Genomic DNA, 23252 nt, shown 5'->3' on the forward strand with positions numbered 1-23252 from the left:
CCAAAATTTCAAAGTGAAGCAAATCGGATTAGAATGATCTGGTTATATGGCAGGAAGTAAAATGATAAAAAGCTCAGTCTAACTAGAGATACAACCCTTTAAAAAAACAGAATGCTTGACTCTGTATTAGCCTCTATCAAGCTAAACATGTTGCCAGGCATTTAATACCCCTATGTACATAATTGGCCTTTCTTAAATCACTGCAAGCATTTTCAGATTTCAGAAATCGGGTCATCTATTGTGTGTAGATAAAAGGCGAGGCTTTACATTGAAGTCATCGTTACCCGAGCAAGTGAGCTCACATGAATGTTTTATGCCTATTACTATTCTGTTTCATGTTTTAGGACAGCAACACTGCTGGACACTGTGAGACTGTAATAAGTTATTATTCTGAAAAGCTAGACTAGGTCCTTATTTAGGGAAAGGTCAAGAAGAGTTGATTCCTTGTAGTCCAAATTAGCCTTGTTCGATCCTGCACAGTGTTCTCCACCGGTCTTTTAACATGACACTAGTTCGGTTGTTGAAGTCACCATGGACCAAAATTTTAGCCCAGTTACCCACTCCAAACTCCCTTATTCCTGATTTCAGTTCCAAGTCTTCTTTGTAAGTCCATCGCTAGGGGAAGAACAGAGAAAAACACCGGATATATGAACAGAGAAAGGTATTAATCTAAGAGCTAAGCTTAAAGCAAATATAAAAGCAAGTTTTTGTATAGCTTTCTAGTTATTAAAGAGTACAGATGTCCGAGGGTCATTTTGATTTCTTTTGAGCACCATAACTTGACACTAAATACAACAACAAAGGTTACCAAGTCAAGTGTTACAACACAGTAGCAGACATGACCTGGAAGGAGAACCACATGCTTCAATGTTCACAAGTTACAGGAGGGAAAGAAAAAAGACACTGGGCAACGTTTTGCTTCATTCAAAACATGCTTTCCAAAGTTGTACTTTATTTGCTAATTGAGCAAAGACAAACCTTGACTGATCCTAGTATGCATCACAAAAGAGAAAGCATTTTGTGATACATTAACCTAGGGACTGAGAATCAAGACACTATTTACCAACAACAAAGGAATTTCAGTGTGCTTAGAAAAAAAAAAATCCCAATATTTAAAATGCTGATAGAAGCAAAATGATACATATTGCATTTCAAAGTGAGACCAGCCATATCCTCAGGTAACAGCTATGCGTTTGTTTTTGGCCATTTGTTGAGCCCACTATTTAAGTCTCACTGCCATGACCTACAAGCTTTTTAATCTTTAGGGGATGACATTTCTCTCATAAAAGGAGAGAAAATTACTTGCAGTTACACATCTGTAAGCAATCCCTTCCAATGAAGTTCTCCAGTGTACCAGTTCTTCCTTAGTTGCTTCTCGATACAAATATCTCAATACAAACAATTTCAGGACTGCACATGGAGTGAAAGAAAACTGAATTTTTTAAAAGTCAAATACTTGATTTTTAAAAACTTACCTTTACAGTAAAGTGTGAGGGAGAACTGAGTATCAACTTTCTTTTATTGTAGCTTTATAGACATATGCATATATATATAACAAAAGTTTACAGATCCTATATATCCTATCATGCCTATTTTTAGCCACTGCATTTTTAATATAGGTGTATTACATACAGTCATTTTTTCACTCTGGAACAGCAATTAGCAACTTTAATATGAAATTATTTTAAAACAACTTATTCTGCTAGAATCTCATCCTCTGCAAATGTCTTCAAATCCTTGCTTGCTTAATACATAACTAATCATACTGATGTACGATCAGCACGCCTCCTTAGGCAAACTGAATTGCGTATCATCTATGCAAATACAGGACAGGATCCCCAGTTGAAACAACTGTGTAGGAAAACTGTTTCTAAAAAGTACATATCAACTTCTATTTCAAACTGCAGTTTGCTAGCATGTTCTTTCTAAATTTATTCCCCAAAATCTGAAATGTAAAAACTTACAGAAAAAATGTAAACTTAAAAATATTGATGAGATTGAGATGTACAGAGACTTGTATTGTGTAGCTGTTCCATTTAATTTATCTGTGTCCACTTCTGCTTCTTGCACTGGAGATGTCCTGGTGCTCCGGATGGTCTCATGGACCATAGTAAGTTATGAAAGGAGACAAATGGTCAATTTTCACTGGTCTCATGCTGGTGTTTCTGTGAGCACCAGCAGATTCCATATTAAAAATCATTAGTTACCGGACTTTTACTAAATCTGCATGTGTTTATGTGCGCTTCACGAGTAAATGACTGCTGAAAATCACACCAAGAAGCTCTTTGCATTTAACCATTGCCTGTGCTTTACTTATTTTGGAGTTGCTCTGAAATAGCAGAAGTCAGCGTTTTTGCTCGTAAGAGCACTATGAAATTTACACAGGCAAGTGATCAAAAGCACTGCAATTGCTTAGTCACCTTCACTGTGTGAAAGCAAAATAGTTAATGTCTCACAGGCCTCAGTAGTTAAGAAGCAAAGGATCTTGCTGGTCAGAACAATTTAATTGACAAAGCAGTGAAGTATTTGTGAATGATGTACTGTCTAGAGCCTCCTTGTCTGATGAATTTCATTTGCTGTTGTTATGTACCAAATGCTGCTTATCTGACACAGTTTTGGTGAAAAATGGGTTGTAAAAGTTATAGGAACTCTGTAGCTGCCCCAGCTGGGCAGAGTTCACATCAGCAGAGGCTGTCACTCTGCTGCTCCCTGTCCTCACCTATAGCCGTAGCAATAAACCGCTTCTGCTCTGACCTGATCTAAATTGCAGTTTGGGTTATTTCCACAACAGCATCTGGTGCCGTGACTGGGATTCACATGTCCTGCTTCGCTCGGGAGGACCACGGGCTGCTCCCTGCCACTGCTTGGAAAGGTACAGGACCTTTTGAAATCCCTGCTGGGGCTTCAGCCGAGGGTCATCTGTAGGCTCCTGTGGTGTGCAGGAGCTGCTGAATCCCAGCTTTTAATGAATGTCAGTCCAGCGCCCCACTGCCAGCTAAAAGAGGGAAAAGTAATTGTAATTCTGGTCTGGTCGAGGTAAGTCTGGTAAAGGTACTTCTGGTATCTGGTAAAATTTAGGAGAGGTTGGTTGGGAAAGTCTGGGTTGGTTTCAGCTATTAACATGGTATGAACGTGGAATGAACAAGCTGGGTTCGGGACAGGGCTGAAGCCACATGCAGCCACCCCAGCGGGGACTGGCGTTAACTCAGCTGCAAGCGTGACGGGTGGAAGTTTGGTCCTGGATTGCCAGTTATCCCCTCCCCTTCCCTGTCTCCAGTATGAGTGGGCTCAGGATAGACATTGTGACCAGGGGGAGCCCTTGTGTGCCTTGCAGCTTTTCCTTTGAGTCTCTAGCTATCATCGGGTTGGAGGGTCAGCCCCACAGCAGTAGCTGCGAGCTGACACCCAGGGGGTACAGGCCCCCTCTGCCTTTCCTTCGTCTCCTTGAATGAGTGAAAATTTCACCTTTTGCCTGAAAGGGAGACATCTTGCAAGTCTACACTGGGGTACGACGGGAACATAGAGTGCCCATGGGATGAGCATGTGAGTGCTTGTGTTTGGTGCATCCAGCTGTGCCAGCCAGCAAGTAAAGGACCCTTGAAGCAGGTGTGAGGGCCAGGATGCAGGCAGGGGTACCTGCCTGCAACATACTTGGGCATGTGCAAACATCCGTGTGCCTGTGAACCTCTAGGTTCATATGTGTGCTTTCCCCAGTGAACTGACACATCTACCAGACAGAGAAGAGGAGGGGACTTGGCTGCCTGTGTTTACGTCTTATGTGGGTACTGCACGTGGGTGCTGTTGAGGGCAGCACCTTGTCCATAGCAGTCTGTGTGACCAGCCGTGTCAGTGTCCTCTGTGTGTGTCCTGTGTCTATGTGTCTGGGATTTGTACTCAGCTTCGCTACGGCGCAAACCTGCAAATGGGAAAGTGGCAGCTGCATCCCCCAGCCTGAGCAGGGACCCCAGGTGCTGGGCTGGGCTCCTGGAGGAGGCGGCTGCTCCTAACATCCCTTAACAGTTTTGTAGCCCACAGGCTACAGCCTGCGAGTTGCGAGTATTCCTGTGAGTATTCCTGAGATTAAATGTATAAGGGGGAACCAATCCTTCGCTAATGCACCTACAATGATAAATTTGTAACCAAATGTGTAGAGCCTTAGGGGTCCCCAAAGGGGACCTGTGCTAATAAATCCTCAGGTTAATTGGAACAACTGGATTGGAAAAAAAAAGTGGATAGAACATTAGAAGAACAATAGGAGGTGTAAATGGCTGAAGCTGAAGGCCTAGAATGTGTAGTTTGGGGGATGAAAAGAGAGGTTTACCAGAGTATGTACAAGACCTCCTCCTGTAAGTAACTTCCAACTATCAAATGGACAAAAGGCATTGGCTATAAAGCAGGAGGGAACCTGAGAGAATCAGGCTATGGCTGACCTTTACAATTGGAACTTTCAAAACTCTGAAGAATTGGGTAGAAAGGGAAATGCAGTTGCAAAGAAATAGCCTCAACTTACAGAAATTTAAACTTGATAAAGCCATCTAGTAGAACTAAGTAGTGGAGAGGAAATCTATGAATTACAGGTGAACAAACATCATCTAACTCTGCAAATAACATACCCAGTGGAAATGTAAATCTCATGGCTGCTATCATTAGACAAATGCATACCATCCTGCTTGTGCACAAGGGGTGGCTGGGCAGGACAATCCAGGGCCAGCCAGTATGATTGTCAGTGGCACAAGAGGTCCATGTGTCCAAGGATGCTCAGATAAATCCCTCATCCATGGAGATTTTTTTTTTTTTTTTTTACTTTCTCCTCTCATAATGAGCTGGAACCCTTTTGGGGATCCTTAAAAGATTCTGCCTTTAAAAGCAACAACAATCCAGGCACTGGAGATGGGCCAGGTGACAATTTTGAGTGCCATTCTGCATGGTTCCTCCCTTCTCTTGAATTTAAGCTACTACAAGTAGCAGTAGCACTCAGAGGTGAAAGGTGGGGGGTGTCTCTGGGGGCGAAGGAGCTTAGATAACATTCAGCCTGATCAAAATTGTATTCTGGTTATTCTGCAACAAGCAAAAATTTGGCATCTACACAAAGTACAAGCTGAGGTATGTGAAGATCAAATTTCATATCTGAAAGTTGGACTTATTCCACCTTAATGCAACTATCAGTGCCTCTTCAAGAAACTATGATCACTGATAAACCCCACTAACCAGTGAAAGAATTAAGAGTGGTAGTAGTTCAGCTACTGAGCTATGTGTTTCTCAACAGTTAGAAATCTAAAACTTCTCTGAAGTAGTCTACCCTTTATCAGAAATACTTCCTTTTCCCAATACTTCCTGTTCCACAGATCTTTTGCAACATTAGCAATGAATGGTGGTTTGTTTTTTTTTACTATTATTAAAAGGCCAGAGATTCCATTGGAACCATCTAGTTCTTCTCATTTCAGAGCATGCCAGAAAACTTTCCTAAATAAAATCTTTATTCAAGTAACACAGTTATGCTTGACCTACAGCACCAGATAATTCAAATACTTCCAGCAACAGAGACAACCACAGCCCTTGTTACTTGTTGTAATGATTAATTACATTTGCTGTTAAAAGGGTTGGGTTTTGCTTGTTTTGCTTTAAATTGCTTACATTGAGCTTTTTAAAAAAATAAATTTCTTCAGTTTAACGTGTAAACAAGGAAACTTCCTTACAGGTAAACCAGAGACTGACTCATTTTTTTCTTTTTTCTACTGAGAAACTATATAAAGCAGTAATTTGCCTGTGCCCTCTGGGATGGAAGTTATGTAGACTCTAGCATTGCACTCTTACAGGCTGGCAAGACTGGTTGAGAGACTGGACATAATGCAGCACTATGCTTGAGCTAACATAATCACAGCGCCTACTCCAGAGCAGTGTGACATTTGGCTAGCTCAGGATGCTGGCAGAGCAAGCTTGAGTTTGCCAGACAGACTGTGTAGACATACCCTCACATACCTAAAGATCTTGTTCTTCCTTAGAGTCAGTTTTGCTCTAGTAACCTGTATTCCTTTGATTATGCATTCTGGGACTCCTCTCTGGGGTTTTTTGCCTCAGAGTTTAATATATGGAATTTTTTTTCCACACAGGTCTGACTAAGTTCTGAAAACCCAGATTTTCAGACACATTCTTTTAATTTAAACAAACTGTCAGTCAGTTTTTAGACAACTCACAGGACTTGCCATACACAGACAGGACATAAAGTTGAGTACAAACAGTTCCCTACAATCTGTGACACTTGCATCCCCTAATTTAGGAATGAGAAAATAAAGTACACTTCCTTTCAATAGTACTGCAGACTGTTGTACCCAGCTAACTAAAAACACAGCAATGAAAGGCTGAAAACGGGCACTGAACCATTGCAATGAAATGCCATTTACAAAACAAGAGCAAACAATGCCAACATTGAAAGAAGGACTACATGGAAGAGGAAGTTCTAGAAGTCAACAGCTCTGACATTCACTGCATTCTTTCATGCATGCAGACAATTTTATAACCCAGATAATTAAGCAGAGGAGCACATTTATTGTTTAAAAGGCCAGTATCATTGCTTTCTATGCAATATTTATGAGAGGTCTCACTGGCAGGGAGTATGGCATAAATTTCAGGCAGACAGCAAATGCATACTTTTCTAAGTGTTTAAAGAAACATGGTTCTGAATTTTAATTTCTTTCAAGTTTTTATAAAATTTTTAATGAGTTCTTTGCTACTATCAGATGTAGTTTTCTATAAATTTAGTCTTTACATTTCAATTAAGGTTTAACTATAACAACAGAATTAAGTACATGACATCTGTTTTTTTTTCTAGTGAGATCTGTGCACAAGACCTAGACCAGGATACAGTTCTTGTAGCTGACCCCAGAACAGACTACATCAACATAAAAATAGGTGAATATAAAGCTCTCATTAGCTTTGTGTTGGTTGTGGTCCAATTAGTTTAAATCTTCATGTTGAAAACAAGACTGATGGAAGTGTGCACGCTTACCAGCGACTGGCTGACAGGGTACCTATTCAAGTATAAATTGCAAAAAAGTAACAAACAAACCCAGTAAGCACCAGTATTTTGGTTTTTAGGGCACTGGCTGTATTTGCAGCTTTTAAGGAGGCTCTCAGCGATTTAACTATTCCCGAGATTTGTGAGAAAGTGAGAAACTGTTTATGTGTAGCAGGGGGCTTAATCTCCAAGGATAGATGAACTCTCATTAGGACCTCAACCAATTTGAGGACAGCATGTACTTCAACATCAGTAAAAATGCTTAAAGAACTAGGAGTAAGTACAACTCTCCTCAAGGAGCATCTGAAAAAAAAAACCAAACACTTAAGCGGGCTTGTCCTTCCCTGTTACATGAAAATGAAGTGTCAAAATGAACATCAGAAAAATGAAACAGCTCACACCAAAATGGATGTATGTTGATAACTTGCACTGTTATCTAAACAGAAAGCCTCCATATTGCTTCCTAAGAAATATTCTCAAGAGGAATTCAACAGTGGGAATACATTTATTTAATATTAATTTCATTCAGAAGTATCATTTTATCATAACTGAAGAAAATTGGCTATGCACAAAAATCAGTTTGTAACAGTTCACCCCAACATCAAATCAACTTCAAATTCCCTTCTATTAAGGCATACACTTCTGTACTTCCCACCAATAGGGAATTCTAGCATCAGTGAACACAGAATTATTTTAAAGTCATTCAGTGAAGCAGGCTTACCCATGAAGAGAAGGCAAAGGACTATTTGAAATGCAGCATTACAGAAAGACCCCATTATTTGGTTTATAAAAAATAGAATAGTTTCCTAAGTAAATATGTTTTTACCTCATATGAACAAAGTATTAAAATTATAAAATTGCTAAATCTTTAACCTTCTAAGTGGGAAAACAAGAAGTCTTTGGTGTTTGCCCAAAACTCACAGGCAAATGACATCCTGAATTCTTTAATCCAAACAGCAGAAAATTTTTTATGTTTTCACATGTTTTAAAAAGACTCAGACTAAGTTTTAGTAACAGTGTATTTCAGCAAATTAAAGGCTTATAAGCGTTAACAGACAATATTTGAGACTGCACAAAAAAGTCCTTTTCTTTATTAAAGACAGCAATTGGAACTTAAACAGTTTCAGGAGCTGTAGCACAGCTTGAGTAATGTGGAAAATCTTAAACCCAGGCATTTTTGAGACAGAGTCACATGAAGTTAGGAAAAAATTCTATATGGTACAGATTAATGTTATCTCCATTTAGAATAGAGAATGGGTACAAACCTGTCTTCTTCGGCCACAAGCCAAAGCATCTCCATGTTTTTCCACATTTTGCAAGCTGTTCAGACCTAGAACACAGTTAATATACATCCAGACCAATGAGGACTCAACATTAAGGCAGCAGTTTTGCATTCTACCATTTACATGAGACAAGAATGTACATGATTTTGATATGCTTTGACAGACTAGGAAAATTTCAGTGTGTGTTTATATATGAATATACTTTTATATATGCATACACATGAATCTCACCTTAGTCCAAGGACTCAAAAAATAGTCTGTTCAAAAAAGTCACTATATTTTCTATGTGATAGAGCCCATAGAAGTATTATATTTTAAACGATTACGTAAAAATTCGTCCGTAATAATGAAACACTGTTATTTCATTTTGGTAAAAACATTTTTACTATACATACTGCTCTCATTTACATACATAGAGATAATGGAAACTAACCAGCAGAGCTATGATACTTTGTATTCAGGTTCCATCATTTCCACAGAACCCCTGTCAGGTTCTAACTGTGGCAAGCATCCAAGGCACCTTAAGAGTTTGTCCTTCCAAGTACAACACGGCCACATGCAGAGGCTATAATGTCATTCTTTGTGGTAAGAGGGTGCTAAAGGTTTTCACAACCTACTTATAAAATACTATATAACCCATGTTTAAGTTTTAAAAAAGTAATACCAGGAAGATGCACAAACATCGTAACTTTGTGCATTTTACACTGCAATTTGTTTTTTCCAGTCAGCCAACCTCTTTAGTTCCTTTACCCGTGCTTGTTTTGGCTGGGGTAGAGTTAATTTTCTTCACAGTAGCTAGTATGGGGCTGTGTTTTGGATTTGTGCTGGAAACAGTGTTGATAACACAGGGATGTTTTAGTTACTGCTGAGCAGTGCTGACACAGAGCCAAGGCCTTTTCTGCTTCTCACACCACCCCACCAGCGAGTAGGCTGGGGGTGCACGAGAAGTTGGGAGGGGACACAGCTGGGACAGCTGACCCCAACTGGCTAAAGGGATATGCCATACCATATGACGTCAGTATGGAATATTGGTCCTCCCAGCATATAAAGCTGGGGGAAGAAGAAGGAAGGGGGGAGATGTTCGGAGTGATGGCGTTTTGTCTTCCTAAGTAACCATTCAGCATGATGGAGCCCTGCTTTCCTAGAGATGGCTGAACACCTGCCTGCCCATGGGAAGCAGCGAATGAATTCCTTGTTTTGCTTTGCTTGCGCGCAGCTTTTGCTTTACATATTAAACTGTCTTTATCTCAACCCACGTTTTCTCACTCCTACCCTTCCGACTCTCTCCCCCATCCCACTGGGGGAGGGAGAGCAAGCAGCTGTGTGGTGCTTAGTTGCCAGCTGGGGTTAAACCATGACACCCCCAAAGTTATCTATGTCAGAAGTCAAAGAGACAAGTTTCAGTAGTCCTCTGGCAGCTTTCTTTTGCTTTACTGGGATTTATGGCATTCTGTGCAAACGAGTAAAACAAAACTCCAAGCAAACCAGAAAATAGTGAATGATTTTACAAAACGAGTTGCCAGAGAACCTTAAGCCATTTCATAGTTTCCCAAATATGGCAAGCACCAAATCTGCATTTGGGCAGAAGCCACACGTAACAATTGGGAGAGGTTTTTTTTTTTCCACCATAATAATTTTTCTATTAATGCAATCACATTGGATAGCAGTTATCAAATCACCAACGTATTTATTGCGGGGGGTGGTCCCACACGGACACGGACAGGACGGGAAGTGTTTGACATGACTTTGTTTTGAAAGTGTGAAAGTAAGCTAATACTCACTCTGAGGAACACTGCTCACTCTGCATTTCCATCCTGAATGAGTCCTGCAAGGAACACAGAACTGAAGTAGAAATACACAGAACTTCATGAAATGTCTATGACCAAGAACAACAACAAAAAATAATTTTTACCTTACTGTGGAATTTTTTATGTTTCCAGGTGACTGACTTGTAATACTCTGTTGCTCTTTCATTGATCTTTAAAAAGAGCCAAAAAAAAAAATCATCTCCTAGGCAGCAACTTACCATTTATGTGATTCAACAATATTTGAATCAAAGAAAATCCCAAGATTTCTCTACAGAAACAGTAGCATACAAACACTAACTGCTTCAATCCATTAACCCTTTTAATCTTGCCTCCCTATACCTGGAGGAGAAATACACAAGACATTACACATTTAAGTTGAAGACATGCGGCATTTCACACATCTATTTTTTCATACCTTCTTCACAATCTAGGAATTGTTTCCATAGGTTTTTTGATCAAGTCTTTCATCATACCTCTCAGGTGTAACTGTGTCAGGAGCTGTCCTTCTCAAAAAAGAAATCTTATGACTTGTCCTCTTGTATAGTCTATCTGCATCAGTCAATTTCCTTAACTAAATGATGCCAAGTACTCCAGGTATAGAACTGCACAAATACAAGCTCTACCCCAACTAAAGACTACAATTTATTCTCCATGAAAAATAAGTGGTGATAAACCTAGAAAATTAGTATTTTTCAAAATAAAGTCAAAGGAGGGGGGAAGGAACTGGGCTTCAAGTTCCCCCAGCATTTCTTCGAAAAGTGTGTAATTGTTTTGAGGGTTCATATTGCCAGAACCATGAAACAACATAACTATTTCCCATCACACTAGTATTACTAAGAGAATCTTGTGTTTAGCTGTAAGGAAAAAGTAATAGACTAATTCCCTTTCCTTATCCCCTTTCTTCTCCAGATGACCTATAGCCTGAAATTGGGAGGGTAGGACTAAAAGGAGCTCAATCAAGCATAAAGAAAAAAGTATAACAATAAAAATATAGCAATACTTCATACAAGACTGACAGCTGTTTAAACTGAAAAATGTGCATCTTCAACAAGTACTTAAACTTAATGCCAAGCTATTTGATATAAATGCTAAAAGTAACAACTATAGAAAAGCCCAAACCTAAAAATAGAGAATGTGCTTGCAGTTAATTTTCTATTGGACAGCAGTTTGGAATTTAATGTCCTTCCTTCTACCTACTCTTAGTTCTACAAGTTTCAAGTTACTGTCTGAGCATGTCCCTCGGCAGTATAATGCTTAATACAAACCTTTGTTTTGTTTCCAAATTCGTTTTGTCATTTTCGTTGACACTCACAGTTTTGTCTTGCAATGCTGTTGCTCCCAATCCTTTAGACTCTACCTGTTTTGTGGCTGCCTGTGAGAAATGGAATTGATACTTTAAAATTAAAGCCAGCCAGTACCTAGATAGTAGTTTACACTAAGATTAATATGTGTACCCTCTACTAGGACTAACAGAGTGCTTATTTCACAGACCCTTCAGAGGCATTACCATTGAGTAGTTTCAAAACAACTGTAGTGTGTTAAGTTGAAATCCATCAAGATCTTTATCAGCTAATAACTCAGAGACATTTTAGTTATAGCCGCAAGTGATATTTATATGGACACACAGAAATATAATGAATACTCACATGGTAAGTGAACGTATAGCTGTGTGAAATACATTGCAGAGATTAACTGTAAGTCTACAAACACAATCAAAGTACTCCAAAGTCTAGTTTTTATAATTAGATTAGAAACTGAAAACTGATAGGCCTCTCAAGTTCATCTAGTTACGCAGCACATGGCAGGATCAAACATACCTATAACACTTTCAAGAGACACATGTCTAATCAGACTTTAGGCTTGTAATGTAGCCTTCCCTGTATTAGCAAAAGAATTTTGTAACATCCTGCCTAAACTTTTAGCCACAAACTAAGATTATTTCTCCTCCATTCTCAAGAGGAGGAAGGCTAGTTCATTACTCTTTAGAGAATGTCCACAGGATTGTAAGATTTGTACTTTCCCCTAGATTTCCTCTCACTTACTTGCTATAATAAATAACACCAAAAAAAAAATCACTTAGTCCACATGAGGTCATTCTTACCACTTTGCTATCAACTTTCTTCTCTAGCATCTTAAAGTATACTTTGCCCAAACCATAAAAAAAAAAATCCTGGTTGTGTACCCTCATTACTAAGCAGAGCGAACCATCTTCTATCCAACACTGCCTATACATCCCAAAAGGTGATCTGTTTTGCAACACTCAAATATCAAAATGATTGAAAGTTGACAGATTCACTACAGGCCCAGTATTAATTCTTTTTCTGATTAGTCAATTGCTCCCACTTTTCATCTATTTCTTCTTTCAGGGCTTGCTTTTGCCTCCTGTTAATTTTCTGTCATCCATCCAATTTTCAGTCTTCTTGCAATCTTAACCTGTCCTTCACAGTAGCTTGCAGAATCTCTCAACATTTATGAAAGTTAAATAATATGAAAACATTCTCTATTTCACTCATTCATCCATGAAAATACTGGAAGGTATTCTCGCCACAGAATACTTCCAATCACAGAAGAAAATGTTTCATTCTCAGAAATTTCATAGCTACCTGAACTACCACATCTTTCAACTGTAAGTTTTCAAAATACTGGCTCTTTTACAGTGGTTGATGGTAGCAAAACACGTGTGAAAGTGAGGACATGTTTCCATGCAGATAAATGGGTAGAAAGGATTTTGTTAAAAAAGTTTAAATCCACTATATTGTATTTTAAAAGTTAACTAGCTTCCAAATTGTACTTGTCCCTAAAAATAATTCTTTTGAAAGAGAAATGAAAGTTATAAAGAAAAATTACCAAGTATTCAGGTCAATGCTTTTTTGGTATAGGTCCTTTTTCCTTGTAATGCATTATCTGCAGACTGTTCTTAGGGCAGCTAACCTATAAGTGTATCCTGAAGTGCAAGAACTTCATCAACAGTAGGAGCTGTGATCTTGGAGATTCCAAGCTTGACAATAACCTAGAAAAAGCAGCCTACAAAACAGTCTAGCAATGTAGTAATCCTTATGATTAAGGATGAAAAGCTGGACATGAGCCAGCAACGTGCGCTCACAGACCGGGCGGCCAACCGTATCCTGGGCTGCATCAAAAGAAGCGTGGCCAGCAGGTTGAGGGAGGGGATTCTGCCCCTCTACTCTGCTCTGGTGAGACCCCACCTGGAGTACTGTGTCCAGCTCTGGAGCCCTCAGCATAAGAAAGACATGGACCTGTTGGAGCGGGTCCTGAGGACCATGAAAATGATCAGGGGGATGGAACACCTCTCCTATGAAGACAGGCTGAGAGAGTTGGGGTTGTTCAGCCTAGAGAAGAGAAGGCTTTGGGGAGACCTTATTGCAGCCTTTCAGTACTTAAAGATGGCCTATAAGAAAGATTGGGACAAACTTTTTAGCAGAGCCTGTTGCGATAGGACAAGGGGTAATGGTTTTAAACTAAAAGAAGATAGATTCAGACTAGATATAAAGAAGAAATTTTTTTACACTGAGGGTGGTGAAGCACTGGCACATGTTGCCCATAGAGGTGGTGGATGCCCCATCCCTGGCAACATTCAAGGTCAGGTTGGACGGGGCTCTGAGCAACCCAATCTAGTTGAAGATGTCCCTGCCAACGGCAGGGGGGGTGGACTAGATGACCTTTAGAGGTCCCTTCCAACCCAAACTATTCTATGATTCTATGATTATACTTCTATATATGGCACCAGAAGAAAGAAGAGATATTAACAGTTAAAGCTAGATTGTTTTTCTGTAGAGAACGCACAGTACGCTGCTGGGAAACAGTTACATGTGTATTGCACAGCAGATGTGGGAATTCTTCACAAAGTTGACTCCCACATGTCCCAGAGTAACTCGGTCCAAAGTAAAGATTTCAGAAGTAAAATTTGCAACATTGGTGCAGACAGTAGGATGGATGTGCAGGCAGTGGGGGTGCAACACAGAGGGCCTAGCTATGCTAGTATGGAGTTCTGTGCCTTCCCTGACACCTCCAAACCTCCATCTCCTCTTAGACTCAAAGAAATAGCCTTGAAAAATAAACTTGAAAACCGACAGCCGAGTGAAACCATTAAAAGATATTCCTTGTATTATACTTTGAATGCATTTAATAAGTTCTCTAGTCTCTCTCTCTGGTAAGAAAATGAAAACCCCAGAGGAACTTCAGGTTTGTTTATTCAAAATTTGCTTCTTATTACCTTTAGATGTTTGTGCTTTTGTAATTGAGTAATTCAATATTCTTTTATAGGAAGTAAACATAAGGGAAATTCTTTACAATCCTCCTGAAGATGAACTGCAGGAGGAATGTTGTTCTTGCCAATTTTAAAATCACTTTGAGCAAGATGTTTTGTAAGGAGCTTTTTTTTTTATTTACAGGAAAACAGCAATAATAGTTTTTTTATCTCCTAACTCCTCTGACATTCCTGAAGCTTTTAGCCAAATTACCAGGTCATCTTTTCATTTTACTATGAGAAGTCACATAGACTTAAACAAAATGAACATTAAATATATAGTTACATTATCTTTTAAGGAGTCTCAGATCAGAACTGCTTCTCAAACATACACTAATGACAGACCTCATTTTAATTATGCTTTTTTCCTATTTTTCTCATCAAAACAGTTGTGTTGAGAAAAAAAATTCACAACAAATATTTTAGAGAAGTCTTACTCCTACCAACTTTCTTCTAAACATATATTCAACCTTTTTTTTTAATTAATAAGACAATCCAAAGGAACATAAAGCTTCCTTTTCATCTAATAACAATATTGTCTGAACAACTCCCTTGAAAGTATAAATCTATTTAATCTTATCAGGTACCACTTTTGAAATAAGTTTTGAAAATAGTTTTGACATACCTGTATTAAGAAGTTGCTTTCGTTTTCTTTCATGAAAAGTTCGATGTAAGACTTGATTTTACTTATCAAAAGATTGTAACTGAAGCTTTGGAGAAGGGGAACATATGGATCCTTGCTTTTAATGATGGTTGTCAGCTTCACCCTTAAAGGCTAAGAAAAGCACAGCCTTATACAACACAAAAATATATCCTGCAGTAAACATCTATGCTACTAAACAGGACATACACAAAGCTAAACATGATGATTATACAGTTTCCTGAATATGCCTATACAACTTCATGGTACAGTTTGAAAGGGTTCTAAAGTTAACTAGGCATAATACCAGGAATTTATTTTACGTGCTCATTAAATAGTTAAGTGTAACTTTCCAGAAATCCTCATTTCCATTCCCTTTATGAAGAACACTGAAAGCAGGGTTGTCAATGGAGCAAAAACACCCAGAAAAGGCCACTCATTACTGGGTTCTCTTTTCTCATTTGCTGCCTCAAAAAGACCGCCATTGAAAGGGGTTTACAGTGTTCAGGAAAAGGACTATTTAGTACAGTAGCATTAAAGATACATCGATACTGATAATCGCAACTTCACATTTTGTCTACCAACCACTCTGTATCTTACAGAGACCAATATAGCCAAGAATTAACTTCTGTGTACAGGTTGCATTCTTATTTATGAGTTTGAATACTATTACCACAGCCTACACTGTCCGAATATCTGAATCCTCTGAATGAAGAGTGTATCAGAAGAGCAAGTCATACACATGCTACTATTTACATAGAACATGTGTCCTAATATACCAGAGAAAGATAAAGGCAGCATTTTTGCTTTTTCTTCTTTTTGCCTGCAGTCCTCCTTTTGCTCTTTTCTCTGCCCCAGCAAATTCAGGTGTGTGCACTAGCTATTATTTTAGAGATATGCACTCGAACTTGCATGTTTCTGAATGATGCAGTCAACATCAAACCAGGAGATGGCCTGACCCACATATGTTATCTTTTCTAGATATAGAGTGGATATTATTATGCCTCTACTACAGATGCTAATGAGTTTTCCTTCCCTGTGATGCTTCAGTACGTAGAACACTAAGCAGAGATGATAAATAGAGTGCACTACAATGATTCAGAAAAAAAAAATCAGCAGACTGATTATTAGGGAGTTACTATGTCTCTACCAGCATGTTTATACTGCCTTTATTCTGAGAAAACAGTAATACCAAGTCCCCAGAACCTGTAGTGACACCTCACTCCTCATATGAAGTGGGAAAGGAGATGAAATTTGGACTGATGCTGCCCACAGCAAAGAACAACTGCTGCTAGAAGCATTTTACTCCCCCAGATCACCCATTATTTCTGTCAATCCCCTAGCGACAAATCTCGTTTTGTATTTACAAGTACCACGGTTGTGTAAGTGACTGCATAGGCAGTAATTAGGATGAAGCTATGCAGGTAGCATTTGCTAGCTTTGGAAACCCATTCCCCTCTTCTCTGAAAATGAGAGCGCTTATGCAAGTTAAGCAAGTTACTACCTTATCTGATTCCGAGTCTGTAAATAACCTTTCAAGAACTTCAGCAGCCTCCTTGAAATATCCATTTTCCATATAGACTGCTACAATCTACAACAAATATAATTACAAGATATGCTGAAATACATTTCACCTGAGATTCAGAAAAAACAACAGAAGTCACACTTTTATAGTTTTGTAAGACTTCCAAAATCCAGAGGATTATATATTTAAGGGTTACCAACAATTATCTAGTTATAAGTTAGTACTGAAGTAATATTGAATCTCACATATAAAGGCCTAAAACCTCTCCAACAGGCATTTAAAAAGACCCTCACTGATGTAAGATGTCCCATACTTACCTACTAAGTACTGGTTTCATCTTTCCCTGAAAGATTTTCACAGTCCCAGTAGCTGTCAACATGTTTTTACATGTTTCTCTGAAATCAGAAGCTTTCTAATACAAAGAATTATTTTTAAGCAAAAACACCCTATTCATAATATATTTTAAAGCTCAAGATACTAGTGTTTTGAAATTGATCTCCCAAATGGTATCTTTTTTTCAGATTGGCAGCTTTTGAAACAATTTTGAACTGGGACAGACAGGAACCAATTTAGATAGGAAAAGGTCCCCTGTACAGATCTATTTACTCTGTACTTGAAAATACAACAAACTTAGAAAATTCAGTTCAGCCTGCTAAAAGCCCAAGCTTTTTGTAAAAGGAGCCCTGTTTTAGCAGAACGAATAGGTAGCATCCTGAGGCATTTTGAGTAAGTCACACACACCTGAATTTGAATCAAGCGACGAATATCTTCATGAAGCTTTTCCAGTTTAATTTCTTCCCTTTCAAGTAAAGTCCAGAAAGACAGAGCAGATTCCAAAGGTGAAATTCTTTGATCATTTTCAAAATGGCATTCTTGGGGTGAGGGGGGGAGGATTTTTAAAATTGAAAAACTTAAGGATAAAGCTAAATATATTACATTATTTATACACAATAATGTATATACATAATTTGAATTCCTTTTTCCTCAAATAATTTTCAGTCTCTCTCTTCAGGTATGTTTAAGAGAGCTGAAGTAAATGCCTTCTTTTCAGAGACTGGTTCTTCCTACCCTTGCTAATAACATTACTTTTGCATTTTTAAGGGAGATTATGTGTCTAATTATTGATCACTTAAAGTGTCACTTGCAATAGTGCTAAGTTTAGCATCATGTGTTTGGGCTGGTATTAATAATACTCTTACATTAAGCTTGGCATCAGATATCAAAACATCTGGTATTGATACTGTTAATTCTGTAATATAACCACTATCCTAAGCTTTTTTTCCTGAGTCTATCTCTATATTTCCATGTCTCAACTTTTTGTTCTATTTGAAAGGGTTAAACCGCGAGGGAGATTCAGACAGCTTAACACAGGAGTGTCACTGAAAAAGCAGAAGCAACCTCCCATGTCATTGTACCACTGTGCCAACACCAAGGTTTGTGCAAACTCCCAGCAAGCAGGATCAGTGACCAGTTCTGGCAGAAGTCTAGCCCAGCCAAACAGCCATCCCTTCAACACTCCAGAAACAGTCTCCCAGTCTGGTCATTGCACATCTGCACAAGTGAGTGTGCCAATGTAACAGATGCAGTAGGAGCTGGCAGGTGCACAAGTCTGCTTTTTTCCCCATGGCACTGCCAGCTTAACTCAAGATGTTCACTGAACTACAGCCTCATTTATTCCTTCATTTTATATGACATCATAGCAGAATCTCTCTCAATAACTTATTCCTTACAGTAAGTATTTTTCAGACAGAAGGTAAACAACTTAAGCAATACTGAAAAAATAAAAAATATGTGACACCCACTACAGTAAAAGACAAACACTGAAAATTTAAACAGTATTATATGTATATATACACATAAAAAACCACTTCCGTGTTTCTCAAATTATTGTTTCAATCGAGTAATATGACACTTCATATTAAGTTTATTTTAATATCGTAAAAACAAAGAGTTTAACTCTTAAAGAGCTGGCATCTGAAACAGCCTACTCTGTTTTAAGGCTCAGTAAAGATTAAATATTTTAATAATTAGAAGAGAATTAGGAAAGCTACCATAAAATATATTAGCTTTCCTTGCACATTGTGCAATTACACCTGATGCAATACCTACTAAGCACGTGCAGTCTTCCTCACCACACAGGCCATTTTCTACACTGATAGATAAAAACACACATTGAAGTCATATTCCCCAAGTGTTATATACAATAGTATAGGTTTAAAGCATTATCAGAAGAGTCTCATACTTGGTATATGATAAACTACTTTAAATATTAGAATTTGATTCTCAGGTTGAACTAAATCAAGAAGAGTGTTATTACCTGACAAGCAACATAAGAAATTTCATTTTATAAAAACAATCCTTTGTGGCACTGCTAGGCTAGAATACACTTTTTTCTTCCATGCTCATGCTGACAAGACTGCTTCTGAAGTCCTTAAATTCCAATGAGTTTTATCAAGCAGTAAAAACTTGCAGCAAAAAAGTTAAGTCTTCCAGAAACTTGAGTGTGGAAGCAAAATCAGCTTGGCTAAAGCAGTAAGTTGTGAATAGTGCCAAACAGGAGACATGGTAGTGAATAAGAGTCCCAAGGACCTGCTGCCAGCTGAAAGTCTTACAGCCTTCTGTAAGAAACAAGGGCAGTCATCCTTTTCATCCATATTCTTATTCCTACTGTCTGTCCTACTTTAACCTCTAGAGTTACATGTGCAGAAAGAAATGCACATTCTGTGCTTTAAACTCACAAATATTGGTCACTATGAACTAGTAAATCTTTTCCAGTATATTTCTTTTGTTGATGCTACTCTGACAGAAGAAGACCTATAATTTAAGAACCTTATAGCCATTCAAACTCAAAGCAGCTAAATCAGTCAGCGCAAAATAACACTGGTCCTGCATACAGCTCAATCACATGTGGAATATAGACAGTCCAAAATGTACAATTCAGTCATTTTATTTATATATGTACAGTAAAGGCTATGTGAAAGCATACCTAATACACCTCTGTGCAAGTTCACACAAATCTATTTAAACAAGTAAAAAAAAGGAATCAGAGTATTTACCAAGGTTTTTTCCTTTTGCAATTCTTATCAAAAGCTGACAGAGATACACCATTTTTTTCTGATGTGTAGGTATTCTGGAGAGGCCATTAATAAGAGCTGGAAAAGAAAAGTTAAGTCAGTCTTGCTCCAGCACTGCCACAGTGTGGCTAAAAATATACTAAACACTGTATTATCAGACTGTAATAATCAAATAAATTTCTAATTCATTAGGAAACTGATGAAACACATTTAGTTAATATTCTTCCATGTTAAAAGAACTTAAATAATACTTAAAAATTTGACCAGAAAAACCTATCCCTCTTGCAGTTCATAACAGTAACCTAGAAGTGGTAAGATGCATCACAGGCTTATATTCATCAAATTAGAAGACCACAGTATGTTACATAAATAAAGTTTTGTTTTGCTCAGTAGCTTACTACAAAAGATAACTGTCTGCTCCAGAGGACTTATCTGTGGAATGCCCACAAAACATGAGCCACATGCGGACTGGTAACACTTAGATGTTGCTATAGCAACCAACAGACCAAAAGCAGTAAGAGCTATAAGAAGAGCTTAGTCAGAAATGTAAATCTACAAGGGAAATCCTCCTCGCAAGGTTGGAAGGTCACAAGGATTATTATATAGTTTAGAATGGGAGCCATCATAAAATTATTTCCATCATGCTGGTTACTGTGAACTTCATATTTTAATGTGCTGGATGTAGTAATTAGTCTTCACAGCATAATACAGAAACATTCAAAATGAAAAGTGAAGAATGTGTCAAGTGACTTGTCTAAGCTGCAGATGGAACACCCTAGTTCAGGAAGTGTTTATGTACACATTTTGGTGTCAGCTTAGCAAGAGCCAGGATTCTGGAGCATGGGATCCCCAAGTTTTGCCATGATACAACTAGAGCACATAACATATTGTTTTACTTTAAGTACTCAGCCTACTTATTAGTGTATGATCGTCTCCCATGAACAATGGATAAGCATGAAATTACAAAGTAATTAAATAGCCCTGAATAATTACCTAAGCTAACATCAAGCAGGACATTGTCATTTGGGCTTGGGAAGAATGTATTTACAACTGCTTCAGTGAGGACAGGTGATACAAGAGCTTTTAATTGCTATAGCAAAAATAGGAAGTAAAAAAAAACCACATTGCTTAGAACAGCAGTAAAGTGCCAGTCGTTATAATCGTAAATTCATGCATCTTCCATAGCAGACAACAGACTTAAATTTCCAAAGGAGTTCAAATTCAGAAAGAATTTCAGTTCAGTGATAGAGATAAGCACCATCACCATGCCCTGAAGATGGAGCCAGAGCTTGGAAATTTTGGAAGTAGGCAGAATACTGTAGCTGAACGATTCCACAGAACAAAAAAGGTCATCTTGGCAAATAGCTTGAGATCTTTCAGCTTTCTCTGTTCTTTTAAGGTGCACCTACATTAGTGCTTTAATTCAGAGCAGGGGTGCATTTTTAAAGCAAACTTCCTGTGCTTGGTTTGTACAATGGAGCAGTCTTGAGTACACAGATTGAATTCTTTAGAGCTGTTCAAAAGAAACCTTGAGATGTTTACTGTGTGGACACCAGGTCCTTAGCAGCAATTACTCACAAGTAATGCAGACAAACAGAAAGAGACAGCCTTAGTAATCTTTTCTAGACTGTTCTCCCTCCCCACCCTCAAGGCAGTTTCTCTGTTGATTCATTTGTTAATAGTGCCCTCAGTCATAGATTCCTTTCCTCCCTATGGCCACTCATATGTATTTCTCATCTTAGCCTTTCATTATAAATTCTAGAAATCCAGTTCCTTGCCACGTAGACACCTACACAAGCTAGTTCAGGTATATAGACCATAATATACCATCAAGGCAGGATAAGGTAGGCAAGGCATGTAACCTTGCCATGCCGTCTTTAAATCCTTAATCCCAGGTAACCTAGCTATTTCTACTTGGCACTGTACTGAGCTAAACAGAAATATTATTTATCTCCTAATAAAATAGCTTGTCTTGGTCCCTTAGCCTTCCTACCTTTCTGCACTTGCTTCAGTTTGAATTGACCTTCTTGCTGACAGCCAGCTATCATTATTTCAGTAGGGACTCACTTTGACATATACAAGAGTAATAGTTCTGTATTTCTATGAAAAAAACATACCCACTTTTCTAATGCAAACTTATGACTGTGCTTAGCTTTTTCCATAGAATTCTACACTTCTTACTTCATAATCTTATAGCACCAATATGCCCAACTGTTTCCTCTGTTGCTGAACAGAGCAGGAATTCCAAATTTGCTTAGTTCCCAGCTCCATGTGACCTTGCATTCTGTACAATTTAATTAATTGTTTCTTCCTGTTCTTCTCAGGAGATATTCCAATCTGCTTCCGTGTTGACAGTGTCTCTGCTTCCCACCTACATCTTCATGAAATTTCAGTATGATTCTCCCACTGAGCCACAGTCCCAAGGCCAAACACAGAGAAGCACCGTTAATAATTTAATCTAGCAGCCCCCCATTCAATGTACTTCATTATGTTATCTTTAGATTTCTTACCTCTTACAATTTCTCACATCAGTCTCCTTACTAATCATTCTGCATTGCCATTGTAGTCCACTCTTTGCAAAAGTTTAAGCAAGTCATACTATCACATTTACTTGAGTCAAGAACACACACACAAAAAAAATCCCCAAAAGCTCTAACCTGGTGTCTTCAGGAAAATTATTTCTAACAGAAAAACCATCGTAAATCCATCAAATTTATCTGAGACCTAGACATTTGCTTCCAGCTGTTAACTACTCTAAGTATCTCTCATTTTAAATACATGTTCTTCCATTCAAAATCCAGTCACCAGACTTCATTCCATGTTTGCCTGCCAGACTATAGTTCCTTGAAATACTTCTAGCCTTCAACCATAACCCTGAATATAAACTCAAGAAACTCACTGTATTTAAGTAATTCTACTCTTGTTTTTATCACATTTGCATCTCTTCACTAAATCCTCTTCAAGTTTTCGGTAGCCTTGAACTCTCGGCACCTGAGGCCTCAGCTTCAGTAAGTGCTGGTGGCATATAGGCAACCATATTATACATCCAAGCTTCATAGACTCAAGATGACAGATTAACACCAGTGTTGGTATTCACCTAATCACCTAGAAGGCCTCACCTCAACCCCTCAGTAACCGCTGTTTTATTTTAACAGTTCAGTTTGCTTCCCTCCCTGATCTCATTTAACTAAACCAGCAAAATTCCCCAAACCTGTGATTATCTTATAATAATCCAGCAGAGCTGCCATTGCATGCCAAACTCAAACACCCGTGGATTAATTAAAAAAAAAAAAAAATCAGCTTGCAGTGCTTTATTTCCACCACGTGCAAACGTTGCTGATACTGTTAAATCACCTCAACAGACTACCCTGTATCATCCTAGGAATCTTCTGGAGTCCTCAAAAGCCCTGAAAACCTCCTCAACACTAGTGACCACGATCATTAGAAGGCTAAGTGCACGTATAAGACGTGCTTACACGGAACAATAAGTGCAGCAGCACTTCTAATATGCTAATCACTCTTTAGCGTGCTAAAGAAAGCTGCCCCTCACACTCCGCAGGGACACGCTGCCTTCAGAGCAGCCGCAGCTGCTGGAGGGCCACAAGCGCCCGCACCCCCAGAACCCCGACGGCCGCTGCCG

The 23252-nt window shown here is 38.5% G+C and overlaps 1 protein-coding gene across 1 annotated transcript; it reads right to left on the reverse strand.

Moving 5' to 3' along the window:
- Nucleotides 1-456: 456 nt before the first annotated feature.
- Nucleotides 457-21660, reverse strand: TERF1 (telomeric repeat binding factor (NIMA-interacting) 1). Its single transcript, XM_009335073.1, has 10 exons — nucleotides 21606-21660; nucleotides 19595-19690; nucleotides 17280-17410; nucleotides 16518-16604; nucleotides 14999-15148; nucleotides 11372-11478; nucleotides 10211-10276; nucleotides 10080-10123; nucleotides 8281-8345; nucleotides 457-615 (listed from the first exon to the last, which is right to left on the reverse strand). The coding sequence occupies exons 1-10, from the start codon at nucleotides 21658-21660 to the stop codon at nucleotides 457-459; spliced, it is 960 nt and encodes a 319-aa protein (XP_009333348.1).
- Nucleotides 21661-23252: the final 1592 nt, after the last annotated feature.

Source organism: Pygoscelis adeliae, unplaced genomic scaffold, assembly GCF_000699105.1.
Source record: "Pygoscelis adeliae isolate BGI_AS28 unplaced genomic scaffold, ASM69910v1 Scaffold101, whole genome shotgun sequence".
Taxonomy (NCBI): Eukaryota; Metazoa; Chordata; class Aves; order Sphenisciformes; family Spheniscidae; genus Pygoscelis; species Pygoscelis adeliae.